General features: G+C 36.7%; 1 protein-coding gene across 1 annotated transcript; it reads right to left on the bottom strand.

Annotated features, from left to right (window-relative positions):
- Positions 1 to 4,322: 4,322 nt before the first annotated feature.
- LOC122521983 lies at positions 4,323 to 7,548 on the bottom strand. The gene is made up of 2 exons (XM_043642745.1): positions 5,143 to 7,548; positions 4,323 to 4,979 (listed from the first exon to the last, which is right to left on the bottom strand). The coding sequence occupies exons 1-2, from the start codon at positions 7,546 to 7,548 to the stop codon at positions 4,323 to 4,325; spliced, it is 3,063 nt and encodes a 1,020-aa protein (XP_043498680.1).
- Positions 7,549 to 15,128: the final 7,580 nt, after the last annotated feature.

Here is a 15,128-nt window from a genome sequence, read left to right as displayed (position 1 = left end):
TCACCTACTTTATTAATTGCGTCAGAACTTTTTAAAAGCACGTATGTATAGGCGTCTTGAAGTATTTTCTTTTTTATGTCCATAGTAGTGTGACGAATTCAATGGTTAAGTGAATTAAAAGATAAATTCAATAATCAAATCTCTAAATTATTTAATATACAAAAAATAAAAAAATTTATCATCTAATTGTAAGTTATGTTAAAAGAAAAATAATATTAAGTATAAATATAGCGTAGATTAATAAAAGCAATATGGCGTCGTACAATTATAGTATCACTTAACTTAATTTCTTTTATCTCTTTCTCACAATTGATAAAGAAAAAAAGAATGTATTATTGTCATGAAAAAGACAATAATCGAAAATAGCCAGAGTTAGCGGCTCAAGGGCGGGAGAAAGAGAGGATTTTATAATAAAAATAATATTATACAAATTAAAAAGATGATCGAAATAAAACCAATTTACACTAATTTTTATTTTTATTGTTACTGTGTAAACATGTAGCCACTTAACAAATAATGTCTCATAATTTGTTTACAAACATTTACATTTATTGATCTTTGCTGTTGTTTTATTGTTGTTATAATAATTCTAATTACTATTATTATTGTTTTGTCCTTTTCCGCAACAAGTTAAAAAATATTACAATTGAAAATTCTTGATTGGGTTGAACAGCGAAAGAAACCTAGAGAAAGATTTTCACTGAAATGATACATGATATTTACTTAGTTTACATCATTGTACCTTTCGGTCGGCAAACATCCAATGAGATTTTTCGGTATTTATCTATAGCTATCGTGTCCGGCATTTAATCTTGCTTGCTAGAATTTGGAAAGTGGTAGTTTTCGTCAGCTACCCTCACTCAAAAGTTATATCGATGCCCTTTGGTTTTGAAAGACTTATAAGTGGCGGGGGAAGACCGATACAACTCACAAGAATACATTAAGAACATACAGCGTCTCTAACCATAGACATTTACACTACCACAGCTAAAGGAATAATAATCTATGTGATATTGCTATCCCTTTTTATTCGCAAACGGCTGAATACATAAGCTATGCTTAAAGTCACAATACGAAAGTGAGAACCAGCCAAAACCCGTACAATTACACAATTATTATTGATGTTTCTTGTTGTTGTAGTTGTTTTATTATGCTTTTATTCTTTTTTATTTTAAATTTTATTTTTATGCTAATTTTTTGTTGTTATATTTCCCTCTTTTTATGTTCCAGTTTTTTTCTCTCGCTCTCTCTCCCTTTCTTATGTTTAAATACCTTTTGCGGTTATGGGAATTAATCGTTTTCTACGATTTTCTTCTTGTTTACTCATTTAATTGTTACTTCTTGTTAATTTTTTATATTCTCCTTTCGCTTTCTTATTTCTTATATTTGCTATTATTTTCATCAGTCATCGGTCAAAATTTTTTTCTTACTTTTGAGTTCAATTTTTAGTTTTATTATTTTATTTTATTAATATACATTTTTTTGTATGTGGGATTGGAAAAAACATGAAGCAAGAAGCTTGAAGATACGAATATATTCAAGAATGATCGTTGTTAAATTTATACATATTTCAAGTGAAAGTAAAGTCGTTTGTCAGTTAGGAAGAGTTAGAAAAAATATAAGCAGAAACATAAAGATATGAATATTCGAGAACGATCATTGTTAATATATCCGTATTTCAAGAAAAAGCAAAGTTGTTTGTCAGTTATGAAGAGTTAGAAAAAATGTAAGAAGAAACGTTAAGATAGGAATATTGGAGAACGATCGTTGCTAAATATATACGCCTTTAGAGTAAGAAGAAAGTTGTTGTTCAGTATGAATGTTCGAGAACGATCATTACTAAATATTCGAATAAGTGAAAAGACATAAGAAATATCGACCTTTATTGTGGTGGTGTGAGGGAAATGAGAGAGTATGAGTGAGTACGTGTATTTAGCGTGGATGCGGGGAATACAAGAAGGAAAGAGTATATAAGGTGAGAGAATGGGCAGAGGGGCAAGAGTTTTATATGAAGAGTCTACGAGCATATTAAAAGTGAAGAGTATTAAAGAGTCTACGAGCGTATTAAGTGTAAAGAGTATTAAGAGTAAAGAGTATTGACGGGTTTGACGAGTTTAACCGTTTGAGTGCCACGGAGCGATTTTGCGCTTCTCCTCTGTCCTTTGAACAGTGCTAGCGCTCTAGGCTGTGAAACCGATAACCGCGACACGCTCGGTTTCTGTCGATGCGCGACTTTACGGTTACCACTTTATTTTAGGTAAAAGTAAAAGAATGATACAACTAGTAAAAGAACAAATTTTAATTTCAATTATAATATGTAATATAGTATATAATTAAAATGCACAAATATGCTTGTAAAAGCATATGAATTGAAGCAATTACAGCTACTGCATAAAGCTGAAAACAGCGCAATAGCGCTCCTTGGCATTCTTGGAGAGGGAATAAGACAAGCGCTATCGCGCCGCTTGGCATTTTTGGAGGGGAAAACAGCAAAGACACGTGGCACTCAAACGGTTAAAGAGTCTACGAGCATATGAAGAGAAAAGAATTTTACGAATATATTATAAGTATATCAAAGAGCGTAACGACGAAAAGTGTAAGGGTTTAAGGGTAGAATAATAAAGAATAAGATAATAAAGTAAGTCAGAGTATCTGTAGGGATTTAAAAAATATAATTCCTACATGTATATATGTACTTATACACAGGTTTGTTTGTGTGTATGTATCTACATATATATATATATAATATACCTTGTTTATTAAGACAAAGGAATTGTCTTATAAATCAACAATGACAAAATGGCTGTCGTTCGAGCAAGATTCTGCTTTGTTTCTGAGGCATTAGACACAAAAACCACCATTCTAAGAGTCCGTACAATTCAATTGGAAGGAGAGGACACAACTTATGAATTCCCGGAAACCTTTCAACGAAAAAGAATCATCGAAAACTTTTCGAGACAGGGATAGCGAAGAACGTAGTCAAGAGTATAAAAACACGTGGAAAGTTCCGGAAGGTGTGGATTTCTCTCATAGATGATCTTAAAAGTCAATATCTGGATGAAGAGAGTAACGTATGTTACGACGGTATTTATTTGGATGAGTGTCGGGCGTATGTCGATCCTAGTTCTGTTCCCACCTTGAACATTGAACCTTTCCCGCATGAAAAGATCACAACACGAGTGAAAAATATGATACTTGATAAATATTCGGGAAAAAACCAGAACGACCCTTACTTTGTCGTCCTTTCCGTAAATAAGTTTCTCCCTTGCGGGCTAGTGGCCAATCTATCCTTTTCTTATTTTCGTTCTCTATCAATACAATGTCTCCAACTTTTATGCTACGGTTTTCTCTTTTAATACCCTTACGATGTATTAACGCTCGGAGATATTCAGTACGAAACCGACGTCGAAGACCTACCTTAATTTTGGCTCTGTAATTATAACGTTTCGAAAAGTCACAGGACGTCATAAGGACGTGACGAGCTCTAGGTGAACTGCCCTATAAACGGCGCAAGTAAACAAACACACCCAAACCTTTTGGTTACCCTTTAAGTAAATGGGTCCAGGAAAGTCTACGCCTATGACTTCGAAAACGGCTTCGTCTTTTACCCGATCAAACGGTAGGGGGACGACCACTGGTTGTATGGGTTTAGCGTCATACCGAAAGCAGTCCACACACTGCCTTAAAACCGCCCGAATTGTTTTACGTCCGCCAAGTATCCAATACTTTTCCCTTAAGGTGTTCATTGTTATTTCGACACCTGCGTGGTTTAATTTTTGATGTTTTCGGCGATAATATATTCTACAAATTGGTTTCTTCTCGATAATAATACGGGACATTTAAAATCATAAGTGTCCTCTCTCATGAGGATTTTTGTTTTTATCCTCATTACTCCATATTCATCTAAAAAAGGTGATAAGTGTCTAATTCGTTCGTCACTTACGCTCGTGAAGTTTTCTTGTTGTATTAGTTTTAATAAATTACCTTCGGCGTGTTTGATTTCTTCGAACGTTAAATCCCTTTTTCCACGGTTTAATCTATTTTTCGCGTTATAATAAAATCTTTTCATCCAGCCAAAAACTCGTACGATTTTAGTATTGCTGGAAAATCTTTCATACAACGGGCGCTCGTTATGGTTACGGTTGGTCAACGTTAGCAAAATGATATTGTCTGTACCTTTTTTGATCGAACCCTTTTTCATTTCTTCAAATATTTCTTGTTCGTTATATTTAATTTCGGTAGAAGGCCAATTCTCCGCGAATTCCCGAAGCCATCGCGGACCCTCCCACCAGTGCGAAGATGCCAGTTGCTTGCTTGAACAATCACGCGACGGTAAATCTGCCGGGAACGTGATGCCACTGACTCGGACTAGAAAATTTTCTAATTTCCTTCACTCGGTTAAAGACGAAAGTTCCCCAATTATTGTTCCGTTGTATCCACGCTAGAACTGTGGATGAGTCCGACCAATAATAGATGTCCACTTTTCCGAGATCAAGACTGTCTAATAGACTGATTGTCAGACGTACACCGGTAACGGCGGCGAGTAGCTCTAGTCGTGGAATACTTAGACGCGTGTTCGATTTTTCTTTTTTCACTGGTGCGATTCTATTTTTTGCTTGGGCAAAATATATTTTTACGCCCGACGGACTTTCAACGCGAATATATACTACTGCAGCATAGGCAACGCTACTTGCATCACAAAAGGTGTGTATGCTAACCTTACTATTTTCCTCGATCTCCCCTAAGAAACATCTAGGGATACGGATTTTTTTCAAGTTTATCAAATCGTCTACCCACAATAAAAATTGTTGCTTTGATTCGTACGGTACGTCATCATCCCAGTTCAATTTTTGATTCCACGTTTCTTGTAGTAGAAGTCTCGGTAACAATAACGCGGAGCAAACGAAGCCTAAGGGATAAAAACTCGGTGTGCTAACGCGAGGATGTTTCGTTTCGTTACTTTGGCTTCGCGAAACTGGCTTAAAGCGGGTAAATTTAGAGATAATGTGTCATCTTTTTTATCCCATGTGACGCCCAACACTGCTGTTTGGGTTTCTAATTTGCATTTATGCCTATTTGTAAAAACGCTTTTCTTATATCGGAAATTATTCCTATTTTACCCTTTCGAAAGCGTTGAAGCACCGTAGGAATAAGTTCAATTAGATTAGGGCCTACGTGTAAACATTCGTTTAATGATACCGAGTTTTTTCCTCTTGCTGAAGCATTGAAGACCGGACGAAGCCTTGTAGTGGAGCTTTCCTTTAGAACACCTCGATGGGGTAGGTAATGGCCCCAATTTTTTTCCTCTTCTATGGGAAGTTGCTCGATGATCCCTTCGTTTAACCAGTCATTAAACACAACGTCATACTCTTGGTAAAGTCCTTGGTCCTTTAGTTTCTTGATAGCGGATTGTAGGTGGCGATGAGCTATCTCCTTGTTGTCTCTTAGAGGTGGGTGATTTTCCTTCCACGGTAACCCCACCTCGTAACGCCCTTCTTCGTTGATTACGACAGTTTTTAAAAGAGAAGCTTTTATTTCATTTTCGTTTTCTATGTGGCTTTTATTTTCAATAGGATCTCTTATTCCTAAAATATCAAGAGACCATAAATCTGAGACGTTGACATTTTCGATGAACATCGATATTGCCGTGCCGACGGCATCGTTACGTCGTTCGCGTGAGGGAACTTTGCCTAAGACGGTCCAACCCAGGCGCGTTTCTATAGCAGCGAGGCCATTCTTCAATTGATGACAACGTCCAGTAAATAATTTTCCTAAAATATCGGCACCAACGAGTAGAGAGACTGCATGGTTATCACTTTGCGTATCACTTAGATGGATTTTTAATTTCTTCAACTCACCGAGACACTCATCACTTTTCACTCGCGGTATTTTCTCGCATATTACTTCTTGGTCCATGGCGACGAAATTACATCTATAAGTGTCGTCGAGGTCACCTAAATGGACCCGGTATTTTTTGTGGCACACCGTTTCCGTTCTTCTTCCGCCGAAGAGTAAGTGTCCCATAGTTTGTTCGCCTATAGGTTCATAACCCATTTCGTGGACTGCCCCTTTAGTGATATATGATTTTTGAGAGCCACTATCTATAATTAGACGAACGTTAATTTCCTTGTTCCCGTTTCTTAATTTCGCACGCAAAGTTGGCATAAGCACTTCTGCATCTTTGCAGTAACTCGCTAAACTACACTCATTGATATTAATTTCCCCTTTATTATTGGTGATTCCTTTCGGTTTTGTTTCCTCCTTTTCGGTATCGTCTTTTTCGTTTACCGGACACATGAGCGTCACATGCCTACGAGAACATCCGTCGTACTTCGCTCTGGCGAAGCATCGCTTATAATGATGTCCGAATTTCAGACAGACGGAACACGTGTTGCACTTTCTCGCATGTTCCCTTTTTTCCCGTAGGCTCATGTTCTTCGCGATCTCACAATTAACATCACCGTGTTCACTAGAACCACAAAACACGCACGAAGATCTTTTCCCTTTATTAGCCGTAAGTAAACTAGCAGCACTAAGAACGTCTCTCATGTGTGGACGATTTCTTGAAGTTTTATCTTTTTCACGGTTATCACTTGGCAAAAATTCTTCCATAGCTAAGGAAACTTTCATCTTACTTTTCACTTCCATTGCCAGAAATTCCATGAGTCGAGTTAATCGCCCTTTTCCACGAATAGTGGAACCTCCCGTTCCTCGTATGTAATTAGCGTTTAGAAGTGAGCAACTACGTTGCCACGCTCTCAATAATTCTTCTGGTAGTGCTGATTCTACGAGAGGATACATTATGGTCGCGTACGTGTCGTTGGTGAGACCTAAAGATTCCAACGCTCGCAAACGTGATTCGAGGTTTTCATATAAGCCGGAGAGGAAATGATTTGTAGACCTGGCCGGTTTCCGCAGGACAAGTTGCAATAATTGACGTATATATACTTCAATTTGCAGATCTGTATCACCGTATCGCTCCATTAGACTATCAATCGCCTTTGTGTAATTTTCAGCGGTAGGCGAATAACTTTTAATCAATGCTGCCGCACAAGGTTTCGGCTCCATAGATTGAATTGAATATTGGAACTTGTCTTCTTTTGTCAACCCGGAGTTTTTGTGTACTTTCTTGAAGGAACTCCAAAATGGTAGCCAATCTTCTATATTACCGCTTAATTGATGCAACCATATCATCGGTAAATTACAAGACACTCTTATGTCTGGTTGTACTGGAAGGGCGACGGCTGCTAGTGCGGAGGTAGACGAACTTTCTGTCTCTTTGAAGAGATCCTCGACTTGGGACTTGATATCAAAGAATTTTGCTTCATATTCCACGGTTTCGTTCGTCTCTTGCTCGATTTCTGCTTCAGAATAATCGTCTCCTTCAATTCTCAGATCCAAGTATGATTGCGAAATTGAAGTCAGTTGTTTTGTCTTGGATTCCAATTGTGCTAGGGAGTTTGAAATCGCTCTCCTACTCGATCCCTTTGCTGGATCCAGTAATGCATTCAAGGTGTTGTACGCTTTTGTGAATGCAGCGCGAGCCATTGTTCTTTTCCTTTTCAAAAGATCCATTTTAATGGTTAAGCACTAAAATAACGTTTCAAACGTTACAATTAGTTTTATTTCATGCGGTGGGCTGCCCGGTTCGGCGTAATGTGACAGACGGAATTGCATACCGACGCATCGTCACGCGGGTTCGGTGCAATATTAATACAAAGAGATAGCGTAACGCGAGAATTACACCTGGTATATTACGCGAGCGGGCAGATAACACCGATAGAAAGTAAATACGCAAGCTACGAGTTAGAAGTGCTCGCGATAGTAAGAGCGTTACGAAAATTTAGAATCTATCTATTGGGTGTTCCTTTTAAAATAGTCACGGACTGTCAGGCGTTTACACTCACGATGAAGAAAAAAGATTTATGCGTGAGAGTGGCACGTTGGGCGTTAGCCCTAGAAGAGTTTAATTATCATATAGAGCATCGTTTGAGTAGGAGGATGTCACATGTGGATGCCCTAAGCAGAAATCCGATCGCTTCGTGTTTTACGTTAGACCAAGAAATCGATTCATTAACGTTACGGTTACGGCGAGCGCAGAGAGAAGATGTTAACGTACATCATACGAGGGGGCGTGTTATTCAAGAAAGTGGGGGACGACGTGCGTGTAGTAGTGCCAAGAAAAATGCAAAAGTCGGTTATAAAGAAATATCATGAAATAGGTCATTTCGCCGCGAACAAAACTAAATTACTTTTGGAGAAGGAATATTGGATTCCCGGTCTTCAACCGAAATTAGAAAAAGTAATCCGCAATTGTGTGGAATGCATTCTATCCGCGAGAAAAGAGGGAAGGTACGAGGACTTGCTTAACCCTATTAACAAGGGCGTATTACCATTGGATATTTATCACGTAGACCACCTAGGACCACTTCCATCCACGGGAAAAAAGTATCGTTATATTCTCGTAGTGGTCGACAGTTTTTCCAAATTCACGTGGTTATATCCGACAAAGACGACGGCATCGAACGAGGTATCAAGTCGTCTTAGAAAGCAGGCAGTTATTTTCGGTAACCCTCGACGGATAATATCGGACAGAGGAACCGCGTTTACATCGCGAGATTTCGAGGACTATTGTAAAGAAGAAGCTATCGAGCATCTATGTATCGCCACGGGAGTACCACGGGGAAACGGACAGGTCGAACGAGTGAATCGAACTCTTATTCCGTTACTGACAAAACTTGCGCACCCTAAAAAAGAGGAGTGGTATCGCTTTGTGGACCGAGCACTGCAATACTTACATGTTACACAGCACAGCGGTATCGGAACCACCCCATTTAAGGTAACGTTTGGAGTAGATGCACGTTTACGCGAAAACTTAGAGATTCGCGACTATCTGGAAAAAGAGTGGTTAGGCGATTTCCACGACAATCGGGAAGAGTTACGCAAGCTGGCCGCCGAAAAGATAATGAGGTTGCAGGCCATAAACCGGAAATCGTATAACAAAAACGATTGAGTTCCCACCCCTACCAGGAAGATGATATAGTAGCAATCAAAAGAACGCAGTTCGGACCGGGATTAACCCTTTGACTTTAAAGGCGTATATATACGCCCTCGCAAGTCCATCAATATATACGAAAGGCGTATATATACGCCCTCTGTATTTTTTAGCCATAACACTTTTATTACTGTTTTACCAGTTGATTCAACATGGAATTTGTTGTCTTATGTAACATAGCAACTAAATATCGGCAATTGTTTCAATATCGTTCAATCAATTGCCTTCATATTACACTGCTCTTCTACGTTACGCTCTCGTATAATCTCTTCGTGCATTGATTCCTGTAAACCTGTTTCTTTACAGCATATGTAAGTATTTATTTATTTATTTTATTTTGTGATTAGTTTTTGAATTTATCCATTCGTTATTTTTTTAAATAATATAGTACACCCCATGTAAATGTTTGGCCAGAAAAAAAGAAAACGTATGTACCTAAGGAGTAGTGAAGAGGAAAAAATAGAGCTTCTTGACGACATATTTTCCTCGTCTGAAGAAGAGAATTTAATTGTTCAAAAATCAAAACGCGTTTTGCGCTTATTAAGTTCAAGCTCCGAATCAGAAACTGGAGAGCAAGATATTTCACAGTTGCAAGAAAATAATGGCAATGAATTTACATCGCCAGATCCATTTGTAAACATCTGTTGGTCGCATGAAAATTTAATTCCAAAAGTACACAACTTTGATTATAAAGATTCTGGATGCAAAGCAGCCCTAAACAAAAAATCAAAACCATTAGATTATTTTCAATTATTTTTCCCAGAATCATTAGTAAATTGTATTGTAAATGAAACTAATAAATACCATAATTATTTAAAAAAAGAGCGTACATGGAAGGCTAATTCGCGAATAAATTCATGGTATGATACTAATGTAGATGAAATATACTGTTTCTTAGGTACCGTATTACTAATGTCGCGCGTAAAAAAAATTTCTTACCCGGAATATTGGTCGAAAGACAAATTTATGAAAACTGACATTTTTCATGATATTATGTCTCGAGATAGATTTTTAAATTTAATGCAGTGCTTACATTTTAGCGATCCCGAGGTACTAAACTGTAGAGATAAATTGTTCAAAATTCTTGAACTAAATGATAGATTTCGATTGATTTTAAAACAAAATTTCTACCCGTTTCAAAATACTTGTATAGACGAAAGTTTATTATTGTTCAAAGGTCGCTTATCCTTTAAACAATTTATACCATCTAAACGCAATCGATTTGGTATAAAGTCTTTCATTGCTTGTGACTGTAAAACGGGGTATATTTTTGACATGATAGTATATTCAGGTTCGGAAACAAGAAATTTCTGTGTTTCAAGAAAATTTGGGTAAATCCAGTAATATAGTCATGACTCTCATGAAAGATTATCTCGGGAAAGGTCACAGTTTATATGTGGATAACTGGTACACGAGTCCACTTTTATTTAACACATTAAACTTGAAACAGACAAATAGTTGTGGTACCGTAAGAAAAAACCGCAAATATGTACCAATTATTTCAAACAAACTGCAAAAAGGAAGATGATATGGTAGCAATCAAAAGAACGCAGTTCGGACCGGGATTAAAATTAGCCACCGCGTATTTAGGTCCCTATAGGATAACGCGTGTATTGCGGGGGGACAGATATGTAGTTAAAAAGATTGGTAAGCACGAGGGCCCGATCAATACAACGGTCTTCGCGGATCATTTGAAGCCGTGGATCGACTTTACGCGTGAGCAAAGTGAGTGCGAAAGTGAAAGCGAGTGAGAGTAAAAGCGAGAGAAAAGCAAGTTTGAGCTAAGATGTAATAATAATTATAAGCGAGTACGCCTATGTATTTGTATGAGTATGTGTGCGAGGATGAGTGAGACGCGAAACTTAGAGTAGAATCGGAAAACTTGTACCAAGATGTATTAGTAATTATAAGCGAGTACGCTTATGTATTTGTATGAGTGTGTTTATGAGGATAAGTGAGAGACAAAGAGTGAAGTGAGACTGATAGTTGAACAAGGGATGTTAGGAATGAATGAATGCGTGAAAGAAAGAGAGAGATATACATTCGAGGACGAATGAACGTGCAGAATGGCCGAGTGTGGGATTTGAAATAGAAGAAAGAAAGCTGTTGAATATTCGAGAACGATCACAGATAAATTTAGACATATCTCTGATAGGAATAAAGGCATAGATCAGAAGAAACGTAAATAAAAACACCAAGAGTCGAATAAGTCAAGAAATGGTAGTTGCTAAAAGGATACTTGCTGTTGTTCGAAAGTTCGAGAACGATCATTATCGAATATTCGGCAGGTAATGAGAAATATAAGAAAATAGCGCGTAATATCATAGCATGAAGGGAACGAGAGGGTACGAGTGAGCGTGTGTGTGTAGCGTGAGTGTGAGGAGAGAAAGAGGGAGAAAAAGGATATAAGGTGAGAGAATGAGGGATGAGTAAGAGTTTTTGACGAGTTTTGACGAGTTAACGAGTAAAGAGTTGTAAGCGCTGACAAGTATAAAGAGTAAAAGAGTATAACGAAATTAATCCATCCATGGGGAAAAAGTATCGTTATATTCTCGTAGTGGTCGACAGTTTTTCCAAATTCACGTGGTTATATCCGACTAAGACGACGGCATCGAACGAGGTATTAAGTCGTCTTAGAAAGCAGGCAGTTATTTTCGGTAACCCTCGACGGATAATATCGGACAGAGGAACCGCGTTTACATCGCGAGATTTCGAGGACTATTGTGAAGAAGAAGCTATCGAGCATGTATGTAAACACTGAAAAACACTGAAAGGTTTCGTCGATGAAAATTGCGCGAATTGCCCGATTGACAGGAAGTCATACACTGGCTTCGCATTCCTTCTCGGAGGCTGTTCCATCACGTTAGAGGCCAGAAAGCAGAAGACAGTAGTCCTATCATCCACAGAGGCCGAATATATGGCTCTGTCCGATGCGACTAGAGAGGCTGTGTATCTAAAACGTCTTCTTGTCGATCTCAGTTTCGGAGGAGAAAAGGTCGAGATTTATTGCGACAACGGCGCTCGAAAACTTGCGGAAAATCCGGTATTTCACGACCGAAGTAAACATGTCAACGTTCGTTGCAACTACATACGAGAAGCTCTCGAGGGATGAGAAATTGGGATAAAATATGTGTCCACAGAGTACATAGTTGCCGATTTTTTGACCAAAGACGTGAAGACTGAAGCATTTGAAGTGTCTGGGTCTCCTCGACATTGAGAAGATTGAGATTTCCATCGGAAAGCTCCCTAAATCAAGGGGAAGTATTAGCGAACGTAGATAAAATTCATAACTCGCGCAGCGTGACGATTCGTGGTATAAAGATCATAACGAGCTGCCTTCTCGCGTTCTACTTTGATATATACATATCGTTCTTCGCAGGCACGTGTCCTGCATTCATTGCTACCGCTGCTTTGCAAGACGCACCTCATTCTATCAAACATTTTCTTTTCTTTTGTTATATTATTAAACAATGCGATTATACAATAGTGATCTACGTAGCTATCTAATTATTTGCCCCCCTAACTGCAGTACCTGTTTAGTATCATATAAACAATATTTAATCAAAAATTTACATAAAATGAAAACGTGTCAGTCTGAAGAGAAATTACGAAGACGACGGTTCACAGAATATTAATACGAAGGTCTTAAGAAAAAGATATACATTTGCATTGATTAAAGAATTAATATTTTTAGAATTGATGCACTCTATTTATTGTGCAGGGAAATATTATCTTCGAAGTAATCACTGCGCAGAAGCATTAAAATAATAACAAAAAAAAGATCAGAATGTGGAAATGAGAACGTAACAATCTTAAATTTTATTGATTAGGTGCATTATTCCTTTTTCACATATGTGCAATGTTCGAAAAGTCATAAAAAATATTTAATAAAGCACATTTTATTAAGGACAACGGGTCAGCATGGAGAGGATTTACGAAGACGACGGTTTAAGGAAACTTATACGAAAGTTTTAAAAAAAGTTTCACACTTGCCTCGAATAATTGAATACTGTATTAATGCATTAATGTACTCTACTTATATTGACGGGAAATATTATCTTCGAAATTATCAGTGGGCAGCAGCATTAAAATAATTACAAAAAAAAGATCAAAATGTGAAAATGAGAACGTTACAATCTTAATTTTTATTGATTAGGTGCATTATTCCCTTTTCACATATGTGCAATGTTCGGAAAGTCATATAAACAATATTTAATAAAAAAATTTCAGAGAGGATAACGAGTCAGTGTGAAGAGGAATCAAGAAGACGACGGTTTAAAGAAACTTATACAAAAGTTTTATAAAAAGTTACACACTTGCCTCGAATAATTCAATACCATATTAATGCATTAATGTACTCTACTCATATTGCAGGGAAATATTGTCTTCGAAGTAATTACTGTGCAGCAGCATTAAAATAATTACAAAAAAAAGATCAAAATGTGAAAATGAGAACGTTACAATCTTAATTTTTATTAATTAAGTGCATTATTCCCCTTTCACATATGCGCAATGTTCGGAAAGTCATATAAACAATATTTAATAAAAAAAATTTCAGAGAGGATAACGGGTCAGTGTGAAGAGGAATCAAGAAGACGACGGTTTACCGAAAGCTTATACGAAAGTTTCAATAAAAGCTACACACTTGCCTCGAATAATTGAATACTGTATTAATGCATTAATGTACTATACTTATATTGACGGGAAATATTATCTTCGAAATTATCAGTGGGCAGCAGCATTAAAATAATTACCAAAAAAAGATCAGAATGTGGAAATGAGAACGTAACAATCTTAAATTTTATTGATTAGGTGCATTATTCCTTTTTCACATATGTGCAATGTTCGAAAAGTCATATAAAAAATATTTAATAAAGCACATTTTATTAAGGACAACGGGTCAGCATGGAGAGGATTTACGAAGACGACGGTTTAAGGAAACTTATACAAAAGTTTTAAAAAAAGTTTCACACTTGCCTCGAATAATTGAATACTGTATTAATGCATTAATGTACTCTACTTATATTGACGGGAAATATTATCTTCGAAATTATCAGTGGGCAGCAGCATTAAAATAATTACAAAAAAAAGATCAAAATGTGAAAATGAGAACGTTACAATCTTAATTTTTATTGATTAGGTGCATTATTCCTTTTTCACATATGTGCAATGTTCGGAAAGTCATATAAACAATATTTAATAAAAAAAATTTCAGAGAGGATAACGGGTCAGTGTGAAGAGGAATCAAGAAGACGACGGTTTACCGAAAGCTTATACGAAAGTTTCAATAAAAGCTACACACTTGCCTCGAATAATTGAATACTGTATTAATGCATTAATGTACTATACTTATATTGACGGGAAATATTATCTTCGAAATTATCAGTGGGCAGCAGCATTAAAATAATTACCAAAAAAAGATCAGAATGTGGAAATGAGAACGTAACAATCTTAAATTTTATTGATTAGGTGCATTATTCCTTTTTCACATATGTGCAATGTTCGAAAAGTCATATAAAAAATATTTAATAAAGCACATTTTATTAAGGACAACGGGTCAGCATGGAGAGGATTTACGAAGACGACGGTTTAAGGAAACTTATACAAAAGTTTTAAAAAAAGTTTCACACTTGCCTCGAATAATTGAATACTGTATTAATGCATTAATGTACTCTACTTATATTGACGGGAAATATTATCTTCGAAATTATCAGTGGGCAGCAGCATTAAAATAATTACAAAAAAAAGATCAAAATGTGAAAATGAGAACGTTACAATCTTAATTTTTATTAATTAAGTGCATTATTCCCCTTTCACATATGCGCAATGTTCGGAAAGTCATATAAACAATATTTAATAAAAAAAATTTCAGAGAGGATAACGGGTCAGTGTGAAGAGGAATCAAGAAGACGACGGTTTACCGAAAGCTTATACGAAAGTTTCAATAAAAGCTACACACTTGCCTCGAATAATTGAATACTGTATTAATGCATTAATGTACTATACTTATATTGACGGGAAATATTATCTTCGAAATTATCAGTGGGCAGCAGCATTAAAATAATTACCAAAA

Source organism: Polistes fuscatus, unplaced genomic scaffold (assembly GCF_010416935.1).
Source record: "Polistes fuscatus isolate 324 unplaced genomic scaffold, CU_Pfus_HIC Scaffold5, whole genome shotgun sequence".
Taxonomy (NCBI): domain Eukaryota; kingdom Metazoa; phylum Arthropoda; class Insecta; order Hymenoptera; family Vespidae; genus Polistes; species Polistes fuscatus.
The sequence above is the reverse complement of the archived record's forward strand: the minus strand, read 5'-3'. Positions and strand labels throughout refer to the sequence as shown.